Source organism: Anolis carolinensis, unplaced genomic scaffold (assembly GCF_035594765.1).
Source record: "Anolis carolinensis isolate JA03-04 unplaced genomic scaffold, rAnoCar3.1.pri scaffold_8, whole genome shotgun sequence".
NCBI lineage: Eukaryota > Metazoa > Chordata > Lepidosauria > Squamata > Dactyloidae > Anolis > Anolis carolinensis.
Window position 1 is genome coordinate 29,877,051 of NW_026943819.1, and position 14,924 is coordinate 29,891,974.

At 38.5% G+C, this 14,924-nt stretch overlaps 1 protein-coding gene across 1 annotated transcript; it reads left to right on the top strand.

The window, feature by feature from the left end:
• The first annotated feature begins 1,648 nt into the window (after nt 1-1,648).
• On the top strand, nt 1,649-14,909 carry LOC103282775 (prenylcysteine oxidase 1-like). Its single transcript, XM_062960993.1, has 6 exons — nt 1,649-2,194; nt 7,498-7,704; nt 8,734-8,908; nt 10,330-10,541; nt 10,634-10,789; nt 13,508-14,909. Exons 1-6 carry the CDS (start codon nt 1,807-1,809, stop codon nt 14,158-14,160), a joined length of 1,791 nt encoding a protein of 596 aa, XP_062817063.1. The 5' UTR covers nt 1,649-1,806; the 3' UTR covers nt 14,161-14,909.
• Nucleotides 14,910-14,924: the final 15 nt, after the last annotated feature.

A 14,924-nucleotide genomic window follows, 5' to 3' on the forward strand; every position in this document is an offset into this window, starting at 1 on the left:
TATAATGCTAATATTGTGCTATGCTAATAATATAATATATTGTATGTACATACAGCTGCTCTGAGTTCCCTTCGGGGTGAGAAGGGTGGGATATAAATGTAGTAAATAAATGCAGTAAATAAATAATTAATTTTAAACTTAGGCTCACCCAAATTCTGAAATGACTTGAAGGCACACAACAACAACAACAACAACCCTAATTAACTTGACTATCTCATTGGCCAGTAGCAGGCCCACACTTTCCATTGAAATCCTGATAGGTTTATGTTGGTTAAGATTGTTTTCATTTTAAAATATTGTATTGTTCTTTCATTGTTGTTGTTGTTGTTTTGCACTACAAATAAGACATGTGCAGTGTGCATAGGAATTTGTTCGTATTTTTTTTTAAATGATAATTCGGCCCCTCCATAGTCTGAAGGATTGTAGACCGGCCCTTTGCTTTGAAAGTTTGAGGACCCCTCTTTTAGTCAATTGTTATGTTTTGTTTTTAATTCTTATAGCGTTTTATAGTGTTTTCAGTGTTTTACTGTACAATGTTTTATGCTGATTTTATATTGGAAACCGCCCTGAGTCCCTTTCGGGAGAGAGGGCGGGATACAAATAAACTTTTACTTACTTACTTATTTGTTTTGGGTTTTTTTTTAACTTTGTGTTTTCAAATACATTACAACTTGTGGCCTCAGTTTGCTTCTGCAGATTGTAGAGATCTCACATGACCCAGATGCATCTGCTCACATAGAATATGACCCTAAATCAGGGGTCCCCAAACTTTTTAAGCCGAGGGCCGGTCCACAATCTTTCAGACTGTTGAGGGGCCGAATTATCATTTGGAAAAAAATACAAACAAATTCCTATGCATACTGCACATGTCTTATTTGTAGTGCAACAACAACAACAACAAAAGAACAATACAATATCTAAAAATGAAAACAATTTTAACCAACATAAACCTATTAGGATTTAAATGGAAAGTGTGGGCCTGCTTCTGGCCAATGAGATAGTCAAGTTAATTAGGATTGGGTTGTTGTATGTCTTTCGGGCTGTGTGGCCATGTTCCAGAAGCATTCTCTCCTGACGTTTCGCCCACATCTATGGCAGGCATCCTCAGAGGTTGTGAGGTATGGATAAACTAAGTAAGGAAAGGAAAGAATATATATCTGTGTCCAAGGTGTGGCAAGAGTCCTTTGTCACTGGGAGCCAGCATTAATGTTTCTGTTAATCACCCTAATTAGCATTGGAGATGTTTTGTCCCTTGCCTGGGGGCATCCTTTGTTCAGTCAAGCCTTCATTGTGTTGGTTCCCATCTACTGTTTTGATTTTGGAGTTTTGTAATACTGGTAGCCAGATTTTGTTCATTTTCATGGTTTCTTCCTTTCTGTTAAAGTTGTCCACATGCTTGTGGATTTCAATGGCCTCTCTGTGTAGTCTGACATGATAGTTGTTGGAATGGTCCAGCATTTTTGTGTTCTCAATGCTGGCTCCCAGTGACAAAGGACTCTTGCCACACCTTGGACACAGATATATATTCTTTCCTTTCCTTACTTAGTTTATCCATACCTCACAACCTCTGAGGATGCCTGCCATAGATGTGGGCGAAACGTCAGGAGAGAATGCTTCTGGAACATGGCCACACAGCCCGAAAGACATACAACAACCCTGTGATCCCGGCCATGAAAGCCTTCGACAACACATTAATTAGGATTGTTGTTGTTGTTGTTGTTGTTGTGTGCCTTCAAGTCATTTCAGACTTTGGCCATCTATTATTATTATTATTATTATTATTATTATTATTATTATTATTATTCTATGAGCCAGTGTTCCCCTCTTGTGCCAAAGCAGGGGGGCGGTGGAGGCAGGCACCCGGGGCTCTCCCAATGTGCTCGCTCTGTGTGCCTGGAAAGGCTCCTGGGCCGGGTGCCAGCTTGGCTCCCTTGGCCGGCCTGCCTGCCTTCCTTCCTCCGCCCTTTCCTGGCCCTCGACCCGCCCGACCGACCCGGGAGGAGCCAGCCGGGCCCCTCCTCGCTTGCTTCCCAGGCCCTTTGGTTCCCAGTTCTCCCAGTGCTTCCTTCCTTGGCCATGGCTTGGCCCGGGAGTGCTTCCCTCCTGGGCACCTTCTTTCTCCTCTCCTCTTCTTCCCTTCTGCTTCTCCAAACTTCAGCCACAACACCCCTGCGCCGCCCACCTGCCAGGATAGGTAACCTGCTCTTTTTTGAGGGGAGAGAAATAGGCTTCAGTGGGGAGGGTGGAAGGATGCAGCCTGGCCTTGCTTTCTGGACCGCTCTTCCCTCTCTGTGTCCCTCTCTGCAAGGTTGTGCTTTGCTCCAAAAACTCTCTGCATTACTTCCAAAGAGTTCAAGGAACTAATCGCCAACTTGGTCAGAGAAGCAAGATTGGGGTTTTGTTTGTTTGTTTGTTTGTTTTATTAGGATATTCAGTATAGTATACAACTAGCTGTGCCCGGCCACGCGTTGCTCTGCCGTTGTCTGGTGGTGTTGGTGAGAAATTGTTGAGGTAGTGGTGGTATTGAATGTCTGTTGTATGGTTGTCTTTATGTTTAGTATGCACACTGAAGTGGATTATATAGCAGTGTGGACTCAAGATAATCCAGTTCAAAGCAGATAATATAAGATTCTAAATGGGTTATAGAGCTGAGTCTACACTGCCATATAATCCAGTTCAAAACTGATAATCTGTGGAAGAGGCCTAAGTGAGGCCTAACTGTGCCTGTCCCCTGGGCTGAGTAGCTTGCTAGGAGACCAAGTGGGCGAAGCTTAGCCTTCAAAGTGGCAGCAATTGGATAAAAACTATTATTCCTCTCCCTCTAATTAGGACTTTATTTTTCTTTTCTTTTTGTTGTATCAACCTAGAGCCATGAATGATGGGTTGTGTTGTCAAATTTCGAGGTTGGGGGGCCTTTAGTTTTGTTGTTTTGTCCGCTGCCCTGATGCCATCACTCTTTTATATATATAGATGAAAGTGTGAGAACAATATCGTGATAGTAAAGATGGGTGAAACAATAAAAAAAGAGGAGGAAGGAGAGAAAAGAGAGAAAAGAAAAGAAAGGAAAAAACATATATGTAAACATATACAGTAGAGTCTCACTTATCCAGCACTCGCTTATCCAACGTTCTGGATTATCCAAGCCATTTTTGTACTCAATGTTTTCAATACATCGTGATATTTTGGTGCTAAATTCGTAAATACAGTAATTACAACATAACCTTACTGCGTATTGAACTACTTTTTCTGTCAAATTTGTTTTGGTGCTTAATTTGTAAAATCATAACCTAATTTGATGTTTAATAGGCATTTTCTTAATCCCTCCTTATTATCCAAGATATTCGCTTATCCAAGCTTCTGCCGACCCGTTTAGCTTGGATAAGTGAGATTCTACTGTATACATGAGTACATATGCATACATAATAAAGGTTGAGAAAACATATACAGTAGAGTCTCACTTATCCAAGCTAAACGGGCCAGCAGAAGCTTGGATAAGTGAATATGTTGGATAATAAGGAGAGATTAAGGAAAAGCCTGTTAAACCTCAAATTAGGTTATGATTTTACAAATTAAGCGCCAAAACATCATGTTATACAACAAATTTGACAGAAAAAGTAGTTCAATACACAGTAATGTCATGTTGTTATGATATATTGAAAACATTGACTACAAAAATGGCTTGGATAATCCAGAAGTTTGGATAAGCGAGGCTTGGATAAGTGAGACTCTATAAGGAGATTTGGGATATTGCGATAAATGATAAATTGACATGAAATATTAAAAATAAAAGAGGGTTATTTAAAAAGGATGATTTGGGAAAGATATGAGGAAAATTTATAGAGTTTGTATACATAGAAGGTAAGGGGAACAAATCTGTAAAATAAACAATGGAGTTTTGGAAATAAATATTGTAATTGGCTGGTCTGGGGTGAAGGGATAGCACTAGGTGAAGGGTAACAAAAGGTAAATAATATGAGTATGTAATATGTAACTATGTAATATAGTTAGAGAGTGAAAATACTATAGAAGCTATGACATACATAACTCGTACTGCAAATTTGTTAAAGAATGTATAAGAAGTTTTAAGTACCGAATATGTAAAATTCACAATTTTTCAATAAAATGTCTGGGAAAACCTTTACCTTATAATTTTTTTATATTATTATTTTAAAAATATTTTATTATGATATAATATTATTTTAATATTATTTTTACTATCTATATATATAAAAGAGTGATGGCATCATGGCGACCCACAAAACAACAAAACTACAGGTCCCCCAACCTCGAAATTTGACAACATGTCCTAATTAGAGAGAGAGGAATAATTGCTTTCATCCAATTGCTGCCAGTTAGAAGGCTAAGCTCCTCCAACTTGGTCTCCTAGCAACCCAATAAAAAATAATAAAAAACACTAAAAATTAATACAATAAAATACTATAATAACAGAAAATAACTAAAAATAATACAAGAAAATAATAAAATATAATAAATAAAAATATAACTTACAATAAAATTAATTTGAAAAATGCAAATAACGTCAAATAAAAATTACACAACAATTTTTATCCAATACCACCACCACTTTGCCACAGCAACGCGTGGCCGGGCACAGCTAGTTACATTATATTATTGTATCATTCTATTATTATTACATTATATTTACCGCTTGTAAGGAATGGTGGGACTTGAAGTCCAAAACACCTGGAGGGCCGAAGTTTGCCCAGGCCTGAAGTAAGTGAGTGCAGCTTGGCCCCACTTTAACTTCCAATGCCCAATGCTATCCAGTCTTGGGAGCTGTAATTTTGGTGAAAGAGAAGACTTAGAGACCTTGTGAAATCACAACTCCCAGGACTCCGCAGCATTGAGCCATGGGAGATAAAGCGGGGCCAAACTGCATAAATTCTCCAATATACAGTAGATTAGGACTCATGTTTCCTACCAAGGGGCATGTGCCATTTATTACGCGGGCAGTTAAGTTGCGACATAACGTTTACTATTTCAAAGTCCCCTCAAAACTATTACTGGCCGTTCCCAAGTTATAAACAAGATCGGTTCATTTACAATTCCCACCACCACTATCAGGATTATTTTCTTTTACGTATTAATCCTGTTTAAGACTGGGCTTTTCTGATTACTTGATATTAATTCAGGGCTCCTCCCTACCCAATGTGACCTTAAATAAATCTGTTGCACTTTATCTATTTAAAAATTTGTAACTTACAATGCGCACCTTGCTTATCCACTATTGCAACCTCATTGTTTTTAATTCGATGTTGTGTTTTTTAGGTTGTTGTGTATAAATTATTATTGGTTTTTGTTATTGTTCTTTGATGTTTTGTTTTATTTTATCATTGTTTGTATCTGATTTTGCTGTAAGCCGCCCCGAGTCCCCTTCGGGGGAGATGGAGACGGGATATAAATAAAAATATTATTATTATTATTATTATTATTATTATTATTATTATTTATAATAATAATGATAATAATAATAAGTTTATTTGTATCCCGCCTCCATCTCCCCCGAAGGGGACTCGGGGCGGCTTACAGCAAAATCAAGATACAAACAATGATAAAATATAAAACATCAGGACAAAAACAAAACCAATAAAAAAATATACACATTAAGTTAAAAAACAACAACGCAGAATTAAAACATCAGGTTAAAAACAATGAGGTTGCAATTGTGGATAAGCAAATTATGGGTAACAAATTCATAAATAGATAAAGTGCATTAGAATCATTTAAGGTCACATTAGGTTTGTTCTTAAGCTGAATTTGCATGTAAGGGAAATTTGTATGTAAGGGAAATTCTTTAATTGTAACTCCATTAGTATGTGTGTTGTAGCTTTGGGTGGCATAGGGGAGGATTAACATGCTGGTGGTGTTTCCTTTGCTGCCTGTGTCCCTTTTCAGAAGATCCCATTTCACTTTCCGTCTCTGTGAGAATGGGACTTTGGAAAAAATTTGGCTTGTTTTGCGAACAAGTCACAGATAAAAAGAAAACATACTTAAATGCTGCTAGTCTCAAGGACACAGTTCGCAATAGTTCTCACAAAAGAATGCATCAGAGTTGTTCAGAAGTAGCTTTATCTGCTTTTCATTATTCTTTGGTTAGTCATTTAAGTTTGTAAGTTTATATTGATGCTATAATGCAGGGGTCCTCAAACTTTTAAGGCAGAGGGCCGGTCCACAATCCTTCAGACTGTTGAGGGGCCGAATTATCATTTGGAAAAAAAAAGAAACGAACAAATTCTTATGGACACTGCACATATCTTATTTGTAGTGCAAAACAACAATAACAATGAAAGACCAATACAATATTTAAAAATGAAAATAATTTTAACCAACATAAACCTATCAGGATTTCAATAGGAAGTGTGGGCCTGCTTCTTGCCAATGAGATAGTCAGGTTAATTAGGATTGTTGTTGTTGTTGTGGTTGTTGTTGTGTGTCTTCAAGTCATTTCAGACTTTGGGTGAGCCTAAGTCCAAAGTTATTTATTTATTCATTTACTACATTTATTTACTACATTTATATCCCACCCTTCTCACCCCGAAGGGAACTCAGAGCAGCTGTATGTACATACAATATATTATATTATTAGCATAGCACAATATTAGCATTATATATTACTATATTGAACTATACCACTATACTGTAATATATGTAATATATAACATACTAGCTGTGCCCGGCCACGCGTTGCTGTGGCGAAGTATGTGGTATGGGAAATAAAGTACTGAGGAATTGGTGGTAGTTAAGGTAAAGGGTCCCCTGGGCTGAGTGGGTTGCTAGGAGACCAAGTGAGCGGAGCTTAGCCCTCTAACTGGCAGCAACTGGATAAAAACAATTATTCCTCTCCCTCTAATTAGGGCTTTATTTTTCTTTTCTTTTTGTTGTATCAACCTAGAGGCATGGATGTGGGGTTGTGCTGTCAATTTTCGAGGTTGTGGGGTGTTTACTTTTGTTGTTTTGTCTGCTGCCGTGATGCCATCACTCTTTTATATATAGATAGATAATTAATATTATTATATGGTATTATTATTAGTATTATAACGTATAAAATGATGATATTATTATCAATATCATATGTATATACAATATATTATATTATTAAAACTGATATAAAATATTATATTATAAATGAGGGCGGGGGCCAGGTCAATGACCTTGGAGGGCCGCATCCGGCCCCCGGGCCTTAGTTTGGGGACCCCTGCTATAATGTATATTGAAGCCCCTGGTGGTGCAGCTCTTTGTAAAAAAAAGACTGCTCTTTGTAGCACTTAAATCCAATACTCTGTAAGTTACTACTGTGTGTCATTACAGCTGACTGTATTTGATAATCATTTGTATTATTATTGTTAACATTATTATGTATATGATGGTCTAATGTACATATACACCTTTATTGTGGTTGCACATTTCTCAGATAATGAATACAAGGCACCTGGATTCCAGGCAAGGCTGGGTTCATCACGGGTGGCTTCTTTTCAGGGGTGATCGGGGCCGGGATCGGGGGCTCCTCGGCCGCCTATTTCCTGCGGCAGAAGTTCGGCAAGGATGTCCCCATCGATGTCTTTGAGCGAGGACAGGTGGGTGGCCGCTTGGCCACCATCGACCTGGAAGGAAAAGGCTACGAGGCCGGAGGAACCGTCATCCACCCGCTCAACCTGCACATGAAGCATTTTGTTAAGGAACTGGGTAAGTCGGCCTTTGGGGATCCTGAAATGCGTGAAAGCATTGCAGCTTGACCTCCACAACTTAGGATTGAAGTTGGTTTAGTAGTGTTTGGGATGCTGTCTGTTCAGCTCTACTGGTGCATGCTTTTTCATTTATAATAATAATAATAATAATAAAACTTTATTTATACCCCGCCACCATCTCCCCAACGGGGACTCGGGGCGGCTTACATGGGGCCATGCCCAGAACAAGACAATGTAAACAGCATATAAAAGAACATTTTTATTATTAATTTTTAATTTTTATTGGTTTTTTAAATTCTCACCTCTAGCAACTGTTTTTGTGATCCTTATGTTTTTTGGCTGCCCTCCTTTCTGAATCAGCCACGCTTTCTTCTTCTTCTTCTTCTTCCTCTTCTTCTTCTTCTTCTTCTTCTTCTTCTTCTTCTTCTTCTTTCTTCTTCTTCCTTCTTCTTCTTCCTTCTGTGGCTGTGGCGCAGCTGGCTAGTAACCAGCTGTTATAAATCACTACTGACCGAGAGGTCATGAGTTCGAAGCCCGGTCGGGTTAAGCCTCCGACCATTAAAAAAAAAAAAAAATAGCCCCGGCTTGCTGTTGACCTAGCAGCCCCGAAAGACAGTTGCATCTGTCAAGTAGGGAAAATTAGGTACGCTTTATGCGGGAGGCTAATTTAACTAATCTACAACACCATAAAACTGCTCACGAGGAAAAGAAGAGGAAGAACAGCCACCAATGGACGGTGGAGCAACAGCTCCCCCTGTGGCCGGAAATCATGAAGCTGGAAAGATGTTAAAAATGCCTCTGTGTCTGTCTAAAACTGAATGTTGTTTGTCTGTTGGCATTGAATGTTTGCCATATATGTGTTCATTGTAATCCGCCCTGAGTCCCCTTCGGGGTGAGAAAGAAGGGCGGAATATAAATACTGTAAATAAATAATAAATAAATTCTTCTTCCTTCTTCTCCCTTCTTCTTCTTCTGACTTCTTCTTCTTCTTCTTCCTTCTTCTTCTTCTTCTTCTTCTTTTTTCCAGGACTGTCTGTGGTCCAGGGCCACGGGGGACTTCTGGGCATCTACAACGGAGAGGAGCTGGTCTTTGAGGAGAGCGGATGGACCATCTGGAACTTCCTGAAGCTGCTCTGGCGCTACGGGCTGAACGCCATTCGGAAGTCCATGTGGGTGGAGGAGACCCTGGACAAGTTCATGAGGTGACCGGCCAGACACAAACTGGGAATTATGCCTGGGAAGCAAGGAGAGAGTCGGGACCTCCTAAGGCAGTCCAGCTCAGCCCACTCCTGCTCTAGGAACCCCCAACTCAGACTCATTACTTCGTACCTATACGGGTTATATTTAATTGCATTTTAATGTCTGCATATTTGTATATTTTAAACTGTTGGTTGTTGCCTTTTATGTCTACCCACTTTGAGTCTCCTTTGGGAGAGATAAAGCAGGGTATATATAAATATAATAATAATAATAATTGTATGCTATTGCTTTACATTGTCTCTTTTGGGAGAGATAAAGCAGGGTATAAATATAATAATAATAATAATAATAATAATAATAATAATAATAATAATAATAATAATTGTATGTTATTGCCTTTTATGTCTACCCACTTTGGGTCTTCTTCGGGAGAGATAAAATGGTATAATAATAATAATAATAATAGTAGTAGTAGTAGTACGTTATTTCCTTTTATGTCTATCCGCTTTGGGTCTCCTTCGGGAGAGAGAAAGCGGGCTATAAATAAATAAATATAATAATAATAATAATGGTATGCTATTGCTTTACATTGTCTCTTTTGGGAGAGATAAAGCAGGATATAAATATAATAATAATAATAATAATAATAATAATAATAATAATAGTAGTAGTAGTAGTAGTACGTTATTTCCTTTTATGTCTATCCGCTTTGGGTCTCCTTCGGGAGAGAGAAAGCGGGGTATAAATAAATATAATAATAATAATAATGGTATGCTATTGCTTTACATTGTCTCTTTTGGGAGAGATAAAGCAGGGTATAAATATAATAATAATAAGTATAATAATAATAATAGTAGTAGTACGTTATTTCCTTTTATGTCTATCCGCTTTGGGTCTCCTTCGGGAGAGAGAAAGCGGGGTATAAATAAATAAATATAATAATAATAATAATGGTATGCTATTGCTTTACATTGTCTCTTTTGGGAGAGATAAAGCAGGATATAAATATAATAATAATAATAATAATAATAGTAGTACGTTATTTCCTTTTATGTCTATCCGCTTTGGGTCTCCTTCAGGGGAGATAAAGCAGGGTATAAATATAATAATAATAATAATAATAATAATAATAATAATAATTAATAATAATAATAATTATTATTATTATTATTATTATTATTGTATGTTATTGCCTTTTATGTCTATCCGCTTTGAGTCTCCTTCAGGGGAGATAAAGCAGGGTATAAATATAATAATAATAATAATAATAATAATAATTGTATGTTATTGCCTTTTATGTCTATCTGCTTTGAGTCTCCTTCAGGGGAGATAAAGCAGGGTATACATATAATAATAATAATAATAATAATAATAATAATAATAATAATAATGATAGTCTGCTCTCCTTCCTTGGTGGCGCCAGGGTCTACCGCTACCAGGCGCACGGCTACGCCTTCAGCTCCAATGTGGCCCTTCTCCATGCGCTCGGAGGGGCCGAGCTGGTCCAGACGTGGAACCAGACCATGGAGGAGTCCATGCGGAAGGCCGGCTTCTCCCAGACGTTCATCCACGAAATGGCAGCGCCCATCATGCGCTACAACTACGGGCAGGGAGTCGGCATCAACGGATTTGTGGGTGAGTGGGTGGGCTTGGTTTCCAAAAGGTTGAGACCTCTAGAAAGGTCGTGCCGTTCCACAATGACCTTTTCCTTCATTGTTCTGCGGCAGGTGTGGTGGCCTTCACGGGGGTCGACAAGGGCCTGTGGTCGGTGGAAGGGGGCAACCAGAGGGTGTGTTCGGGGCTGCTCCAGGCCTCCAAGACCCACCTTATTCCGGGCACGGTCACCTCCGTGGAGGAAACAACGCGGCCCAGGGGACGCTCAGGTGAGGCACCAGAAAGACCTCTAACACATTAGAAAAAGTTTGCATTGCATGGAAAAGTAGGAACATTAGTGAGAACAGGGATCTGGAAAACAATGAGGACTAGAAACATGAAGCAAATTTCTTGGTTCTATACATTAAAATCAAACTCCAGACTGAGCTCTGGAACCCTTTATAGATTGGCTTCAAAGCACATGGGAAGAAATGCCCATAACTGTTGTTTTTGTAATGCATAATCATAATAATAATAATAATAATAATAATCAGGACCTCAAGATTGAACTGCAAAGACTCTGGCAGAAACCAGTGCAGGTGGTCCCGGTGGTGATGGGCACACTGGGTGCCGTGCCGAAAGATCTCAGCCGGCATTTGGAAACAATAGGCATTGACAAAATTACGATCTGCCAACTGCAAAAGGCCACCCTGCTGGGATCTGCACGCATCATCCGAAAATACATCACACAGTCCTAGACACTTGGGAAGTGTTCGACTTGTGATTTTGTGAAACGAAACCCAGCATATCTATCTTGTTTGCTGTGTCATACAACGTCGTTGTGTCAATAATAATAATAATAATAATAATATTTATTTATTTTATTTATTTATTTGCGACATTTATATACCGCCCTTCTCACCCCGAAGGGGACTCAGGACGGTTTACATGTATATATACATACAATATATTATATTATACAACTATATCGCAATATTATTAGTAATATTGCATGTAATATAAATATACAATTATAATAGTGAATTATAATTATTATTGCATTGTATTACATCATAATATTATTATTAATATTACATGTATATACAATGTGTTATAATATTAGTATAGTATAATATTATTATATATCATTATATCATTAAATTGATACAGGAGACATGGTGGAAAGATGTCTTCCCGGCCCCGCCTTCTTCATTCTGCTCCAGATATAAAATAATAATAATAATAATAATAATAATAATAATAATAATAATAATACATCACACAGTCCTAGACTTTTGGGAAGTGTTCAACTTGTGATTTTGTGAAACGAAATCCAGCATATCTACCTTGTTTGCTGTGTCATACAATAATAATAATAATAATAATAATAATAATAATAATAATAATAATAATAATACAGTACTAATTTCACATATGCATTTCCCCCTGAAATGTTTACAAATGTTTGCAAATATGTGCATTTTCCTCCTGCAATATTTGCAAGCCCTATATATCTATATTCATATATATCTATCTAGACATCTCTCTATATATAGGTAATTATACCTGTATAAGATTTGCAGAGACTTGCAAACATATGAGGTGAAAATACATACATAAAATAATGTATACACATAGATACAGATATACAGGGACATGGAAATCTCTAGATATCTATATGTATATAGGATCTGCAAGACTTGTAAAAAGCACACTGAAGACTTATGATTTCCATTAGTGGTGAAATCAACGGTAGCATAGCTCACAAAACCAGAGTTGTTTTATGATTGGATTTGTTTTTCCCTTTAAGGAGAGACGGTCAAGCTGTATGATGTCACCTACGAGTCCACCTCCAGAGATTTCTTAATCTCTCCTTATTATTTATTTATTTACAGTATTTATATTCCGCCCTTCTCACCCCAAAGGGGACTCAGGGCGGATTACAATGAACACATATATGGCAAACATTCATTATTATCCAACATATTCGCTTATCCAACGTTCTGCCGGCCCGTTTACGTTGGATAAGTGAAACTCTACTTATTGAAAACATTGACTACAAAAATGGCTTGGATTATCCAGAGGCTTGGATAAGCGAGGCTTGGATAAGTGAGACTCTACTATATTTGCAAGCCCTGCATATAACTCTCTGAGTGTGTGCGTGTGCATTTCCACTGTGATATTTACAAGCCCTATATATCTATATTCATATATATCTATCTAGACATCTCTCTCTATATAGGTAATTATACCTGTATAGGATTTGCAGAGACTTGCAAACATATGAGGTGAAAATACATACATAAAATAATGTATACACATAGATACAGATATACAGGTACATGGAAATCTCTAGATATCTATATGTATATAGGATCTGCAAAGACTTGTAAAAAGCACACTGAAGACTTATGATTTCCATTAGTGGTGAAATCAACGGTAGCATAGCTCACCAAACCAGAGTTGCTTTATGATTGGCTTTGTTTCTCCCTTTAAGGAGAGACGGTCAAGCTGTACGAAGTCACCTACGAGTCCACCTCCAGAGATTTCTTAATCTCTCCTTATTATCCAACATATTCGCTTATCCAACGTTCTGCCGGCCCGTTTAGGTTGGATAAGCGAGACTCTACTGTATTTGCAAGCCCTATATATATCTCTCTCTGAATGTGTGTGTGTGCATTTCCACTGTGATATTTACAAGCCCTATATATCTATATTCATATATATCTATCTAGACATCTCTCTATATATAGGTAATTATACCTGTATAGGATTTGCAGAGACTTGCAAACATATGAGGTGAAAATACATACATAAAATAATGTATACACATAGATACAGATATACAGGTACATGGGAATCTCTAGATATCTATATGTATATAGGATCTGCAAAGACTTGTAAAAAGCACACTGAAGACTTATGATTTCCATTAGTGGTGAAATCAACGGTAGCATAGCTCACAAAACCAGAGTTGCTTTATGATTGGCTTTGTTTCTCCCTTTAAGGAGAGACGGTCAAGCTGTACGAAGTCACCTACGAGTCCACCTCCGGAGTGACGTCGTCCTCTCTCTACGACATTGTTGTGATCGCGGCTCCTTTGCACCGTGAGATGGCCAACATCTCCTTCCGCAACTTCCATCCGCCCGTCCCCGAATTCTCCAAGCCTTACGAGCACGTCGTCTCCACGTTTGTCCACGGGAACATCAACTCGTCTTTGTTCGGATACCCGGACCCTTCCCAGTTGCAACTGAACGACATTTTCACCACGGAAGACCCCAAGGCCTTCGTCTACAGCATCAGCATCGTCCCTCCCGTTGACAACGATGCAGACGCAGTGGCGTCCACACCGGTTTGGAAAATGTTTTCGGCCCGGCCTTTGACCAAGGCGCAGCTGGACGTGCTCTTCTCCTCCTACGACTCGGTGGAGTCGAAGGCATGGCTGGCCTACCCTCACTACAGCCCGCCCGAACAATGCCCGCCCCTCGTGATCCACGACCACGTGTACTACGTCAACAGCATGGAGTGGGTGGCCAGCGCCATGGAAATGGGCGCCATCTCGGCCAAGAACATTGCCCTCCTGGCTCACCACCGATGGTACGAGCGGACGGACAAGATCGACCAAGAAGATCTGCACGAGAAACTCAAAACGGAGCTCTGAAGCTGATTGGAAAAGCCTATTAAACATCAAATTAGGTTATAATTTTACAAATTAAGCACCAAAACATCATGTTATACAACAAATTTGGCAGAAAAAGTAGTTCAATATGCAGTAATGCTATGTAGTAATTACTGTATTTATGAATTTAGCACCAAAATATCACGATATATTGAAAACACTGACTACAAAAATGGCTTGGATAATCCAGAAGCTTGGATAAGCGAGTGTTGGATAAGTGAGACTCTACTGTATATTATTATTCATTATTCATGACTACATTGAAACTAGAATAGAGAGAAATCAGTGTGGAAATTGCAAGAGGTACCCTAGATTGTTGGACATGGAAATAAGGGTAGTCAATAGTTTTTGATTCATTGAATACAGTTATATATTACAACTAGCTTTGCCCGGCCACGCGTTGCTGTGGCTTATGGGAATCCTTATGGAATAGCAGTGAATAGCCTTGCAGTCTCAAAGCCTGGCTGTTTTCTGGAGTAGCTGGAGCTTTTTGTTGTATGAACGTAGAGGCATGGATGAGGGGTTGTGCTGCCAAGTTGAGTGTTTCTGGGATGTGTCGTTTTGTTGTTTTGTCCTAGGCCGAAATTTCATTACCCTTCTATATATATAAAAGAGTGATGGCATCACGGCGACCCACAAAACAACAAAACTACAGGCCCCCCAACGTGGACATGGAAATAAGGGTAGTCAATAGTTTTTGATTTATTAAATACAGTTATATATTACAAGTATACATTTTTGTTATT